At 42.1% G+C, this 12,168-nt stretch overlaps 1 protein-coding gene across 4 annotated transcripts in view; it reads right to left on the reverse strand.

The window, feature by feature from the left end:
* The window catches only part of CACNB2 (calcium voltage-gated channel auxiliary subunit beta 2), a 382,838-nt gene that overhangs the window by 15,072 nt on the left and 355,598 nt on the right, over positions 1 to 12,168 (reverse strand). For all 4 annotated transcript variants that reach the window (XM_035021527.1, XM_035021526.1, XM_035021528.1 and 1 more), the window contains 3 exons: positions 11,598 to 11,678; positions 11,069 to 11,127; positions 2,433 to 2,542 (listed from right to left, as the gene is read on the reverse strand). In XM_035021527.1, coding sequence (XP_034877418.1) covers positions 2,433 to 2,542; positions 11,069 to 11,127; positions 11,598 to 11,678 — 250 coding nt within the window. The remainder of the gene's footprint in view (positions 1 to 2,432; positions 2,543 to 11,068; positions 11,128 to 11,597; positions 11,679 to 12,168) is intronic.

Raw genomic sequence — 12,168 nt, forward strand, 5'->3', positions numbered from 1 at the left:
CCCTCTTCCCTACTCATGCTATCATTCTCTCTCTCAATAATAAATAAAAATCTTAAAAAAAAAAAGTTTGGACTTGGAATTGGCAAATAACTGGGTACCCACACCCATAACTATTTACATTCAAATAATATTTTTATTTCTAAGAATGCAATGTTCTTTATTTGCATTCCCTACGTTTGAATAGCTAATGTAGATATCTTAAATTGTGATGCAACGGGGACAAAAGGTTAGAACTTGATGAGTCTTATGAGTATAAATAAAGCCATGTGTCCGTGCAGAGAAGTCCTGTACCACCCCAAAACAGCAAAGAAGATGTACTTAAGTCTTCAGATTTTTCAGGGTTTTCTTTTCCTTCCTATCATACAGAGGTCCATCAGCATAATAAACTCCAAAGGCAACATACTATACTTTTGTTTATATAACAGAAGTTGTCTAAAGCAAATTTTTACCTATCAAATTATATCTTCACTCTGCTGGATCTTTCATCCTTTTGTAAAAGAGATAAATGCTGAAATTGATCTCCTCTATTAGATTTGAGGTAGATCTTCTCAAATTTAACCTCAACTAAATATAGAAGAATCTTAAGGTATAGCATATCCACATATACGTACATTCCTGGAGTGTTCAAGTATCAGTTTTGTACTGTTAGATCATAAATATGTTTCCTATACAATAGAGTCCACATAACATGCATAACTTGTTACTCAACATGTTGTAGTGACACAGAAGAGGTATCAGCTGACCATTCTCCTGTCTGTTATCATGACTTATTTCCTAGTGCTGCCATAAAAAATAAAAATCCTCACACTTACAGAGGAACCTACCCCTGTGTTTCCCTGGGAGCAGACTCCGTATTTGCTAGTACAGTGTTCACGGAGACTTTATAGAACGTAACTACTGTGACTATTGAGAACTGACTGCATCTGAACCCCCATCCTCTGTGCCAAGTTCCAGGTCTGTATGTACAAGTGATTGCCTGCTGGGTATTTGGATGCAAATTCAACGTGTGCACAAATGCAGCTGTCATTTTCCTTATCCCCAATTCAGGCCACTCCCTCTAGCTCCTCATCCTGAATCCCTTCTCCCCAGAATAACACCATCAGTGACCCAGCTTCTGAAAGCAAAACCTTAGAGATCATGCTGGAGTTGGCTTCTTCATGTTCCATAGATTGCCCATACCGGACTCTCTTATCTCTGGATTCCTTTCATTCTACTCATCCCCTGTGCCACTGTCTTATTTCAGTCCTCTCTTAACCTCTACCTTGAGTGATGATGACAGCCTACAAAATGACCTCCCTGTCCAACTCTTGCCCCATCTCCACCCCACTACTATAGGGATTCTCCTAAAGGCACCAGTTTTATAGTTTCTGTACAGAGTACATTATTTCTCCCTGAATCTGCTTCAACAGAATCTTGAGTTTTTCCCTGAGTTGGCTCTTGCCCCGTTCCATTTTCTTCTCCACAATGCTGTAGGCGATCCTTCTAAAACACAAGTCCTGTCGTGTCATGTGGTCTGCTTTCCTACACCTTTCTACCAACATCCACAATAAAAGCCCTATAGAGTCCTACATGATCAGGCACCATCTCTCTGACCTCCTGCCCCCTGGTCATTCCACATCTGTTACACTGGCTTCCTCACTATCCCTTAAACATATCACACACATTCCTGCCACGGGGCCTTTGCACCTTCAGTTCCCTCTGCCCAAAACAGTCTTTTCACAGGTAGCTGTAAGGCTAAAGAATTCACAACAAATCATTCTGCTAAAATGTCATTTCCTCAAAGAGGCTCCTGTCTTCCCCATGTAAAATTACACTCTTCTCAGCTTACTCTCTACCCCTTGGCCTGCTTTTTCTTCCCAGACTCCTCAACCACTGACTCCTACATCTATATCTTTTATCTCAACACCCACCCCTCCCCTTACACACACTATCCTGAATATGACATAATCACTGATAAAATTCCGTTACTGAGGGTCTTTGGATAATAGCTATCCTTGATGGAGAACACACTGTGTTTAATCCTTACAATAATGCTACAGAGTAGTTAATATCTCTCTCTTCTGTTGCTGTTGCCTAGATGAGGAAAGGAGGCACTACAGAGGTCCATGAGCTTGCTCATGGTAACACCAATGCAAAGCCAGGAATTTTTAGTGTGTACACAGCAAAGCTCACATTAGTCAAAACAAAACAAAACCCCACAACCAAAACATTAATGCTGACAGCCAGTGGAATATTTAACTCGAAACTATCATAACAAATCTTTCCTTAGCATGAAATTACTAAAACTGTAGCACTAGCCACTGGCAACGTGGGTCCATTTCTTCTTTGCTCTGTGACACATGGAATTAACCATCTAGTTAGAGCTTCTCACTGGCAACCTCGGGAGAGAAAAGTTTAAATAGGCTAAGCCCAAGTCTACTGCACAGACTTACCTAAGCTTGACCTTGTGTTGGATCTTTCTATTATGGCATGCTTGCTGGGATTGTTTAACACTGAGCGCTTGGCGAGCGAGATGTCAGCCGTGACCCTTGTGATGGATATCCTGTTGGGGGAAAAGTAACACAAGACCCTGAGGTTATTAAGTGAATATAAGGGGGTAGAAGTACATTCCCCAAACTCACCTAAGTTTGAAATACATAGTGAACAGTATTTTCAAATGAAAAGATGTTAGGGCACCGAATCATTCATTTTTGCTTACCCTGCACCTCCTTACTTGGCATTTATCATTTGCTTACCAAGTACTAAGCACTGTAAACTGGATTACCTCCCTGAATTATCCCCAAAATTCTAGCAGAGAGGCTTCTTCTAATCCCACTTTTGCTGATGAAGAAAATGAGCCAAAGTAGGTTATTTATCCAAGGCTATATATTTCTAAAAGGTGGAGCAGGGATTTGAACCCAGACTCTGGAAAATCTGGTTTCTTAGCCCCTGAACCAGAAGTGTGGTGCTATGATAAGCACAAAGAACAAGTAAGAGTAAGAACAAGACAAACATGATCTCTCCTCAGACAGCTAACAGTCTAGTGGAAGAGATGGGCAATAAATAAGAAAATTAACTGGTAAAATTAACTAAAGCTCAAGATGGCTGTTGTGGAGAAGACAGTGTTGTGTCAGGTAGTAAGGAGTTAGGGGGCCATTTTAGGTATGGTAGAAATGACAGCACCACAATCTGGAAGCTGGAAACAGTAAAAGGACTTAGACCAGAGATAGCCAAATATACAAGTAATAGAAAAAGCCGTGGGGTAAAATAGAAGCCTCACAATACCCTTGAAGACAACGGTAAAAGGGAGACTAAAAACAGAAGGTTTGGTGAAAGTCTGTTTCAGAGTTAGAGCCCTCCACCTCCCTTCTGTTACATGAAGTTGCCAGGTGATGCTCCTTTCCCTGTGTGATAGAAGATTGCTGGTTTATTCTCTACAGACAGTAACATGCAGGGCCTGTGACCAGGAGACCCCAGGCAGAGTGAGGACAGGGACACTAGATGGAAAAGAAAGGATTCTAAATGGTGAGCCCCCAGCCTCTTCCCCATCTTGAGAATTTTGATAGCCAGGCTTCCATCCTCCAGGGGTCAGAATGGAAGCGCTTTTTCCCTGGGACATCTGACTGCCAAAGGGAAAAAGACTCCAAAACAGTAACACTGGAGGTTTCCTATGGACATGGTCCAGTGAGGTTGTCCTATAGGGAAGCACAAAGCTGACAAGCTCCATCTATGAGCACGGAATTTCCAAGTGATTATGTGATGTCCCATTTTTAAATTGGAGCACCATAGTGTTCACTGAGCATCTTAAGGAAAACCTCTCATATGAGAGCCCAAACAAACGGAAGTCAGTAAGTGAACAATACAGCTGACTCCTGCAACAACATGGGGGTCAGAGGCATGGACATCCTGTGTTATCAAAAATCCACATAGAGCTTTTGGCTTAACTACTAGTAGCCTACTGTTGACTGGAAGCCTTACCAATCACCTAAACAGTCTATTAACAGATGTTCTGTATGTTACATATATGTTGTATTCTTACAACTATACCTAGGTTTTTCTTAATTTTTCCAGATCGTCACAGTCCTCCCCCAAATTTTCCAACATATTTATTGGGAAAAAAAAAATCCTCCTAGAAGTGGAGCCACATAGTTCAAAGCCCTATTTTTCAAGGGTCAGCTGTATTCAAACGTGAAAGCTAAGAAATTGTTATATCTGTGAAACTGTAACAAATTTCTATTTATTTGTTTGCTTACTTTAAAGATTTTATTTATTCATTTGAGAGAGAGAGAGAGAGAAAGCACAAGCTGGGGAAAGGGCAGAGGGAGAGGGAGAAACAGACTCCCTACTGAGCTGGGAGCTGGACGTGGGGCTCGATCCCAGGACCTGGAGAACATGACCTGAGCCGAAGGCAGACGCTTAACCATCTGTGCCACCCAGGCGCCTCAAATTTCTATTTAAAAAGTCAGAATGAGTTTTTGGCAATTAAAAATGATAGTAGAAAGAAAAATTCAAAAGAAGAGAGCTGGGACATAAAAGTTAAACTCTGAAGGGTCAAACAAACAAGGCAAAGAGAAAGAACACAGAAGAAAAGCTATACAAATGAGAGAATCACCCAGGAGTTTCAACTTCCAAATAACAAGAACTCCAGAAAAAAGAGTAAAGAAAGCAGAGAAACTTAAAAAAAAAAAAAAAAAAAATCCAGAATTAAGAATCTTGATTTTCCGAATCGACAAGGTCCAGCACAGACAGAGGTTGAGAGTTCTATTACTGGGACGTACTCTTACAAATTTCATGACACAGAAGACAAAGAAGAAAGACAGGTCCCACACCGAGGGTCAGAAATGGAAGTGTTCTGTACTTCTCAACATTGGAAGCCAGAAGAGAATGGGGCAGAGTTTTTTCAAAATCCTAAAGGGAAATTATTTCAGCCAGAATTCTCTAGCCGTTTTAACTCTCAGTGAAATGGGAGGGTTGATGAAAGACACTTCTAGACATTCAGGGCCTCAAAAAGTTATGTACTTTTATAGGGAAACTATTGGAGGATGCTGTTAAACTGAAATGACAGAGTAAAACCCTAGATCAATGGATCTAAGGAAAAGGGGCTCTGACCCAAGAGGAAAGTGAAAGGAATCCCAAGAATAATGGTGAAGGATGTCCCGGAATGACAAATGTGCACCCATCAAAGAGAGAAACCATCCAGACTAGAGATGGCCAGAACGCTCCCGGAGGTTCAAGAAGACAACACTGAGTGACGACAGGGTGCATTTCAGTATTACCGTGAGGAGGTTCAGACAGCTGGGGAGTTCAGGGCTGAATTAATGCCAAACACAGAGGAAGTTAAGCGAGCGTAAAAAGTAAAATTACTTATCTCATGGAAAACACAGAGGACAAAGTCATTATGGTGTATAGTATGGCTCATTTGAATATTATCCACAGAGTCACAATACATCCTAAGAAATGGAGCCAGCTGAAATTAGGATTTAACTGTTGGGAGACTGAAGGCGGAGATGGGCGCAGGATGGGAGAGACAGGAAGAGAATATGCACGAGAGCTACATATTCTGCGAGGTAGGAAGGTAGCAAATCAAGACTGCACGTTATTTAGAGGCAAGCAGTAAATAACCAAAAGATACAGCTGAAACAGTTTAGAGTGCTTACCAATTGAAGAGCAGGGCATTTGGTAACGTGTGGGAAGGGACCCTGGCTTTTGCAAAGAAATTTGTGTTTATCTGTATACCTTAGAATTCATTCTCTCTGGGGTATAGTTCTCCATGAATTTGGACCAATTCATAGAATTATCTACCTGTAACCACAGTCAAGAAATAATTCCATCCCCCCCCCAAAAAAAATCCCCTTGTGCTGCCCCCTTTGTTGTGATGGGCACCCTCCTGGGGATACAACGGTGACCAGACAGACGAGACAGCGGCGTCACCCAGTCAGCCTGTGGGGAACTGATTCAGCAGCAGGACAGGATTTTCTGTAGTAATACATCCTCCTTCTCCCACATGCTTGGACCTTTCCGCACATGTCACTGCTCAGCTGAGAATCCACTGACCTGCTTCTGTGGTTAGCACTGTAGGCTATGAAGTTGGGTCACTATTCTATTTCAACTCCTACAGTTATGCTTTGGGAATTGTCACTACTTGGGATTCCACCAAAAAGGAAACCTTGAAAATCCTAAAGGCAAGATTCTGGGGACAATTCAGTTTAGAGTAGTGGTTCTTAACCCTCATGGTATATACCAAGATTGCCATATAAGCTTTTACAGTTACAGAAGATCCTACCTTAGAGATTTGACCTCAGTTGGTCACAGGTAGAACACAAGCCCTTGTTGTTGGGTTGGTGTTTTATTTTTAAAAGTGCTGCAGATGATTCTAATGTGCAGCCAGGCTAGATAAACCACCAGTTTAGAAGAAGTTGTCTCACATCTAAGCAAGTTATCTACACGACAAAATAAAGTGATGCAATGTTGCCCAGGATTACTGATTTCCAGTAAGATTCCCTCACAGAAAATTCGACAGTTTACACATCCCTACAATTCCATTCCCATTCCAGACACTTCAGTGCTGACAGCTGACATTTTCAAAGTCACTGGGGAGGAAAACCAAATTCATCACTGGTGGTAGCTTTCCTTCTTGTCCTCAATTTCCTTGTTAATTTACCTGTCAATGTCCTACACAGTGAATCCAAAGATTGCTTTGTTTACATGACAGAGTTGGTTAGGATGGATCTGATTGTAAATGGGCTACTCTATTGCACACAACAGAAAGAAGATAATGAATTATCATCTATTCTTTGACCTGACACACTTATGCTATTTAACAGTCAGGATCACGATTCTGACAACTCCCCAGGGCTTCAACGAATGAAGTTAACTAGGTTTAAGAACAGAAAAGAATTCCTATCAAGAATCTTTTCATCACCAACACTTCCTTTCATATTTCATATTTTCTTCCCCTGGGGCTTCTAATTTTTTAAAATAAATTTAGTTTATTTAATAGATAATGAAGGACTGATTCATTTTTCCCTTTTAAAATTACATGTACATAGAAGTACCTGATACTTTTGCTCAGTTTCCGCCCCCTACTGCTTCCAAAACCAAAGACATTTAATGATTCAGGTACTCTGGGTGTCTTGCCATGGGTTAAAAAATTTTTGCATGGATTTTTGTAAGTGTATTTTATGGACCCTATCCATTCCTTTGAGGATCTAGTTGGTGATCTCAAGCCTAGAATGTTGAACTTGAGCTCTACGAGTCAAATGAGCCAAGGCAGGTGTATTAATAAAGTCATGTGGAAATTACTTCTGGCCAGAAAGAGCAGACTGACAACATTCAGATATTTTGTTCATTTGTTTCTTAAATGAAATCAGTTTGGATGGGCTAATACTTTAGAACATGGGTCCAAGATATGCCCTATGGCTGGAATCTGTCTTCCAAATTCAGAACTTACTAAGTTTAAACAGTAAGGATGCCATCTCATTTCTCCATCTTTGGTATTTTGGAAAGGGCAGTGGGTTAACTCAGTCAGGGAAAGCATAGTGCTTTGTCTAGCAATTTTCTGGATGTGCATGCTCAAGGAGACAACCCCAAATTAGGATAAATGACAGAGCCAAGCATAAAGAACTAAACGGTAAATGAGCCTAATCAGGGGTATGCCTTTTTCACTTGGCCAGTGCCAGATAGCCTTGGACCAAGCCAAACGCTGTGTTTTCCTGGCCCAAACTAAAAAATACTTCATAAAGTTATGAAAAAAAAATCAAATTAGGAACGTGTGATTATATGGACTTGATTATAAAGTCTTTTTTACACCTGGGAACATAGTTTCTGCTTTTGTTCCTTTTCTGTCTCTTTCAGCCCTTTGCTTGTCCTGCTGTCGGTTTCCCTGTGTGTCCTTGCCTCCCTGGTGAAAGTCGATATAAATTACAAATGGCTGTAGGAGCAGGTGTGGTCAAGGAAGAAAGCAGTATACTAAGAAATTTAAAAGAATCTGAAACCCACACATACTATCTGTTGTATTGTTAGGATGTGAGAAGGACAGGGATGTAGAGGCACCAGATCTGTCTTGTTAAAAATACAGACATATAGGGGCGCCTGTGTGGCTCAGTCACTTAAGCGTCCGCCTTCGGCTCAGGTCGTGATCTCAGGGTCCTGGGATCGAGCCCCACATCGGGCTCCCTGCTCAGCAGGGAGTCTGCTTGTGCCCCTTCTTCCCCTCTACTCCTCCCCCCCTGCTCGTATGTGCACTCTAATAAATACATATAATCTTAAAAAATACAGAAATACGAACTCGCCCTGTGTGCTCCCAGGTCCCCTATAATCTACTCTTTGCTTAAATTTCGAAGTTTCCATTTTAGACTCCTATCATAGCTTTGATGCTTCAGGAACTGGCTTAACTTTGACCACAGAGTCCCTGGATTGTTTGACTTAAGGCTTCCTTCCAATTACCTAGAAATAAGCTTCATGAAGCCAAGGCCCTTGTCTGACTTTGTTCCTCACAATGCCCGGCACACAGAGTACGCTCAATAAAATTTGTTGAAACAAGCTGAAGGGGGAGGGGAAGAGAGGAAAAGGATTACGTCCAAGCCGATTAACATGGCACCCTAGCTCTGTCACCAGTTACTCCTTGTCTAGAGACTTGACTTGAAGACCTCTAAGGAGCTTGCCTTCCACATGATGCTGTGTCACACCCTGATTCCTTCACCCATTTAACCCCCTCCACCGGACCGGCCTTTCTCTTTCTAATTCGAGTCGGTGAAATCTTAGCTGCCATTTAAAAACCTTTCCTAGATGTTGACATTCCTGTCAGTGTCAATCCTTCCTCCCTTTACGCCATGTGTACCTCGGACACGCAGGTGCTGAGCTGCCTGTCTGTTGCTTTACTTTGTAGTTTACTGCTCAAGGTTTCCATTTATGGTCAACACCTGAGGTGACTGTGAGTGGCTTCCCCATCTCTGCATTTCTTTAGCAGGGCATACATGGGAGACATTCAACACTCACCCACGTCCTGCTCACAATGAGCACAGTTCCAGGCATTGAGAACACAACAGTTCACACAGCAGATTGAAGAAAAACAAAAACAAAAGCAAAAAAGCCTGCCCTCATGGAGTTTTTGTTCTAACTGTGGGACAATGACAATAAACAAAATTGATAAATAAAATATAAGAGTTATGGAAAGAGGGAAGAGGGAGAGAGAGAGAATGTGTGTGTGTGTGCACATATACCTAGGACAGTCTCTGAGGGAAATGTCTTCCCTCAGAAATGTCTTCCACAGGGAACTGCAAGTGCAAAGGCCCTGAGGTGGGCATGTATCTGGCTGTCTGGAACATTCATGAAACCACAAGGAAGTCAGTGTGGCAGGAGCAGAATGAGCAAGTGGGAGAGTCTAAGAGATGAAGTCAAAAGTAAGGAGGGGGTAAGAGTGTGGTCAGACTAGAGAGGGTCTTAAAAGCCACTATAGGGACTTTGATTTTTATGCTGAGTCAAAAGAGAAGTCACTGGATGGATCTGAACAAAGCAGGGATGAGATCCACTCACAGTTTAACAGAATTGTCCAGGCTGCTGAATTGAGAAGAGACATCAAGGAAGCAACGACAGAAGCAAAGATACAAGTTAGGAGGCTATTTATGATGATAGTCCAGGGAAGAGGTGCTGGTGTCTTAGGCCAAAAGGATAGCAGAGACATATGTGTGAGAAGTCGTTCAATTCTTGATATATTTTGAAGATACAGTCAACGGCATTTGGATGTGGGATATAAGAGACACAGAATAGTCAAGAATGATTCAGTGATTTGGGGTGGATGGGTCTTAGGTCTGAAAGACGAAGGAGGTGTACGTGAGGCATGGACTACTAGGAGAGGAGCAGGTTTGGGGGGAAGCTGAGAGGTTCAGTTTGAGAAGTCCATCTGACATCTCAGTGGTGATACTGAATAGGCAGTTGGATATATGGATCTGGAATTCAGAGGACAGACCAGCGAAGGAATGCTATTTACAAGTCAAACATCAAATGAAATCACTCATGGAATGAATGTAACTAGAAGAGAGAAGACCAAAGGACTTAGCCCTGGGCGCTCCAAGATGTCTAGTCAATGAGGAAGAACCAGCCAAGGAGAAAAAGGAGACGAAGTGAGATAAAAGAAAAACCAGGAAAGTGTGCTTGCTGAATGCCAGCATATAAAGTATTTAAAAGAGAATGAAGCAATCCAACATGTCAATTAAGAGAAGGACTGAGGCTTCACCCCCTGGATTTAGCAATGTCAAGGTCACTGATGATCGGACATGACTAGTTTTCGTTGAGTACGTTTCAGTATGAGAGGAGAACAAGGATGTACTATGTGTTGAAGGAGCTTTGCTGTAAAGAAAAGGAGAAAAATGGGACAGCTGGAGGGGAATATGGTTCAAACTTCCGTCGAAGGGAGAAATAACGACATTTTTAGATGCTGATGGAGTTTCCATTAGAATGCGAAGTAGTGATGAGAAAGGAAAGGATTTATAGCTGTGCTGGGATGGGGAATGGGACCTGGTACCCAAGTGGGTGGGTTGGCCATTGCTAGGAACACAGTGAAAGGAAAAAAAGCACAGCATTCAGGCAAACACGCAAGTTGGGCTCGGTGTGGTGGTGGGAACTCTCAGAAGTTCTCCTCTGATTGCCTCTATAGTCTCAGTCAAAGAGGAAGCAAGTTCATTGGGGAGGGAGATGAGAAGGGGCTTGGGGGCTTGGTGAGAGAGGAGACGGTGCAGACGTCTTGAAGAAGGGAAATGTGAATAGAAGAGGGATATTGAGTATTATTTCTGGGCAGCCTTAAGAGCCAGCTGATCATGAATTTAGGGAGATACAGGTCAACAGGGATGTGGCCAAGTTCAGCTTACAGACACAGGTGCAGGAACAGAGAGCTGGCTTATCCAGGGTTGAGGATGTGCTGAGCAAATATGACAGATATTTACTGAATCCAGCCGAACTGGATGAAACTCATTGCCCATTGCCATATAGACTTCAGAGGGCAGTTTTCTCTTGTGCTCACATGCCTTGTCCCACCCGGGTTTTGTCATCTTCAAGGAGAAATCCACAAAATCCAGGATTCTGAAATACTCACCGCCCTTCAAATCTGTGTTTTAAAAAATCAAACAACGCTTTTTGCATCATATCTGTGACCTGCAATTGAGCAAGCAATAAATTAAAATACAACAAAACTGTTCCTAATTACGATAAAACAGTTTTATTCCCAAGACCATTTAAAGACCTAGGCTTCCCATTTGGAAAGCGCAGCATGTGTGAGATTGCCACATTTTCCTGTTGCTGAGATCTGATACAATGACAATTAAAAAAGGCAAAGCTCCCCAAATTTGTCCTGATGTTTTAGTGACAACACATGACGTCGCAGGTGGTTTCAGGCGCTCTCCATTTGATAATGTTTCCCCACACAGGAAACTGAAGCTAGCAAAAGCACCCAAGCAACGGCCATAAAAACAGAACAAAACAGGAAGCAATCTATACCACAGCTTGGAAAACAACGTGCTTCGCTGCTGCAAGCTCTTTAAGCTCTAAATTCAAGGAGGTGGACTCACAAAGCAGTTCAGCTTGTGAAGGTCAAGTGCAGTGTGCCCCCCAGGGCAGCCACCTACCTCATACCCCTTCAGAGAAGGGCCCACTAAGACCACTGGTCGCATAGAAGGTACCACGTCATAAGGAGGAGTGTGCTCTGTCTGCAGAGAGAGGGGAGAGGACTTCAGATGCTTAAAAGGCAGGAGGACCTGAAATATTCTAAGTATTCTAAGTATAAATCATTCTTTCTGAACTGTGTAATAGGAGGCACCGGCTTTCCACACCTTTCCTTTTTTTTTTTTTTTTTTTACTCGCCTCTTTCCTCAAGAAAACCAATCAAAGCTTGGTGGGCTTATTTTCCTCAAGTTCTCAAGTTACTGAATTGTCTACAGTTTTCTTGCTCTCTTCAAGAAAGACTACAGACATATTAGTTCCTAAAGCTGCTTTTTGAACAAAATACTAGTTGGAAGGACAGAAAACATGCCTCATGCAGAGTAGGTGCTTTAGGCTTGACAGGAAATTATTAATACTGCTTTTCAAGGAATTTGAGAGTTTTCTGCAGACTTAACCGATCAGGCCTAATGTGGGTAATTACGGAGAAAAGAAAGGTCTTATTAGCTTTGCATCTTAGATGTTTGTCTTACCTGGATA

The sequence above is a fragment of the Mirounga leonina genome, unplaced genomic scaffold (assembly GCF_011800145.1).
Source record: "Mirounga leonina isolate KUSES-001 unplaced genomic scaffold, KU_Mleo_1.0 Mir_175, whole genome shotgun sequence".
In the NCBI taxonomy this organism is placed as follows: Eukaryota; Metazoa; Chordata; class Mammalia; order Carnivora; family Phocidae; genus Mirounga; species Mirounga leonina.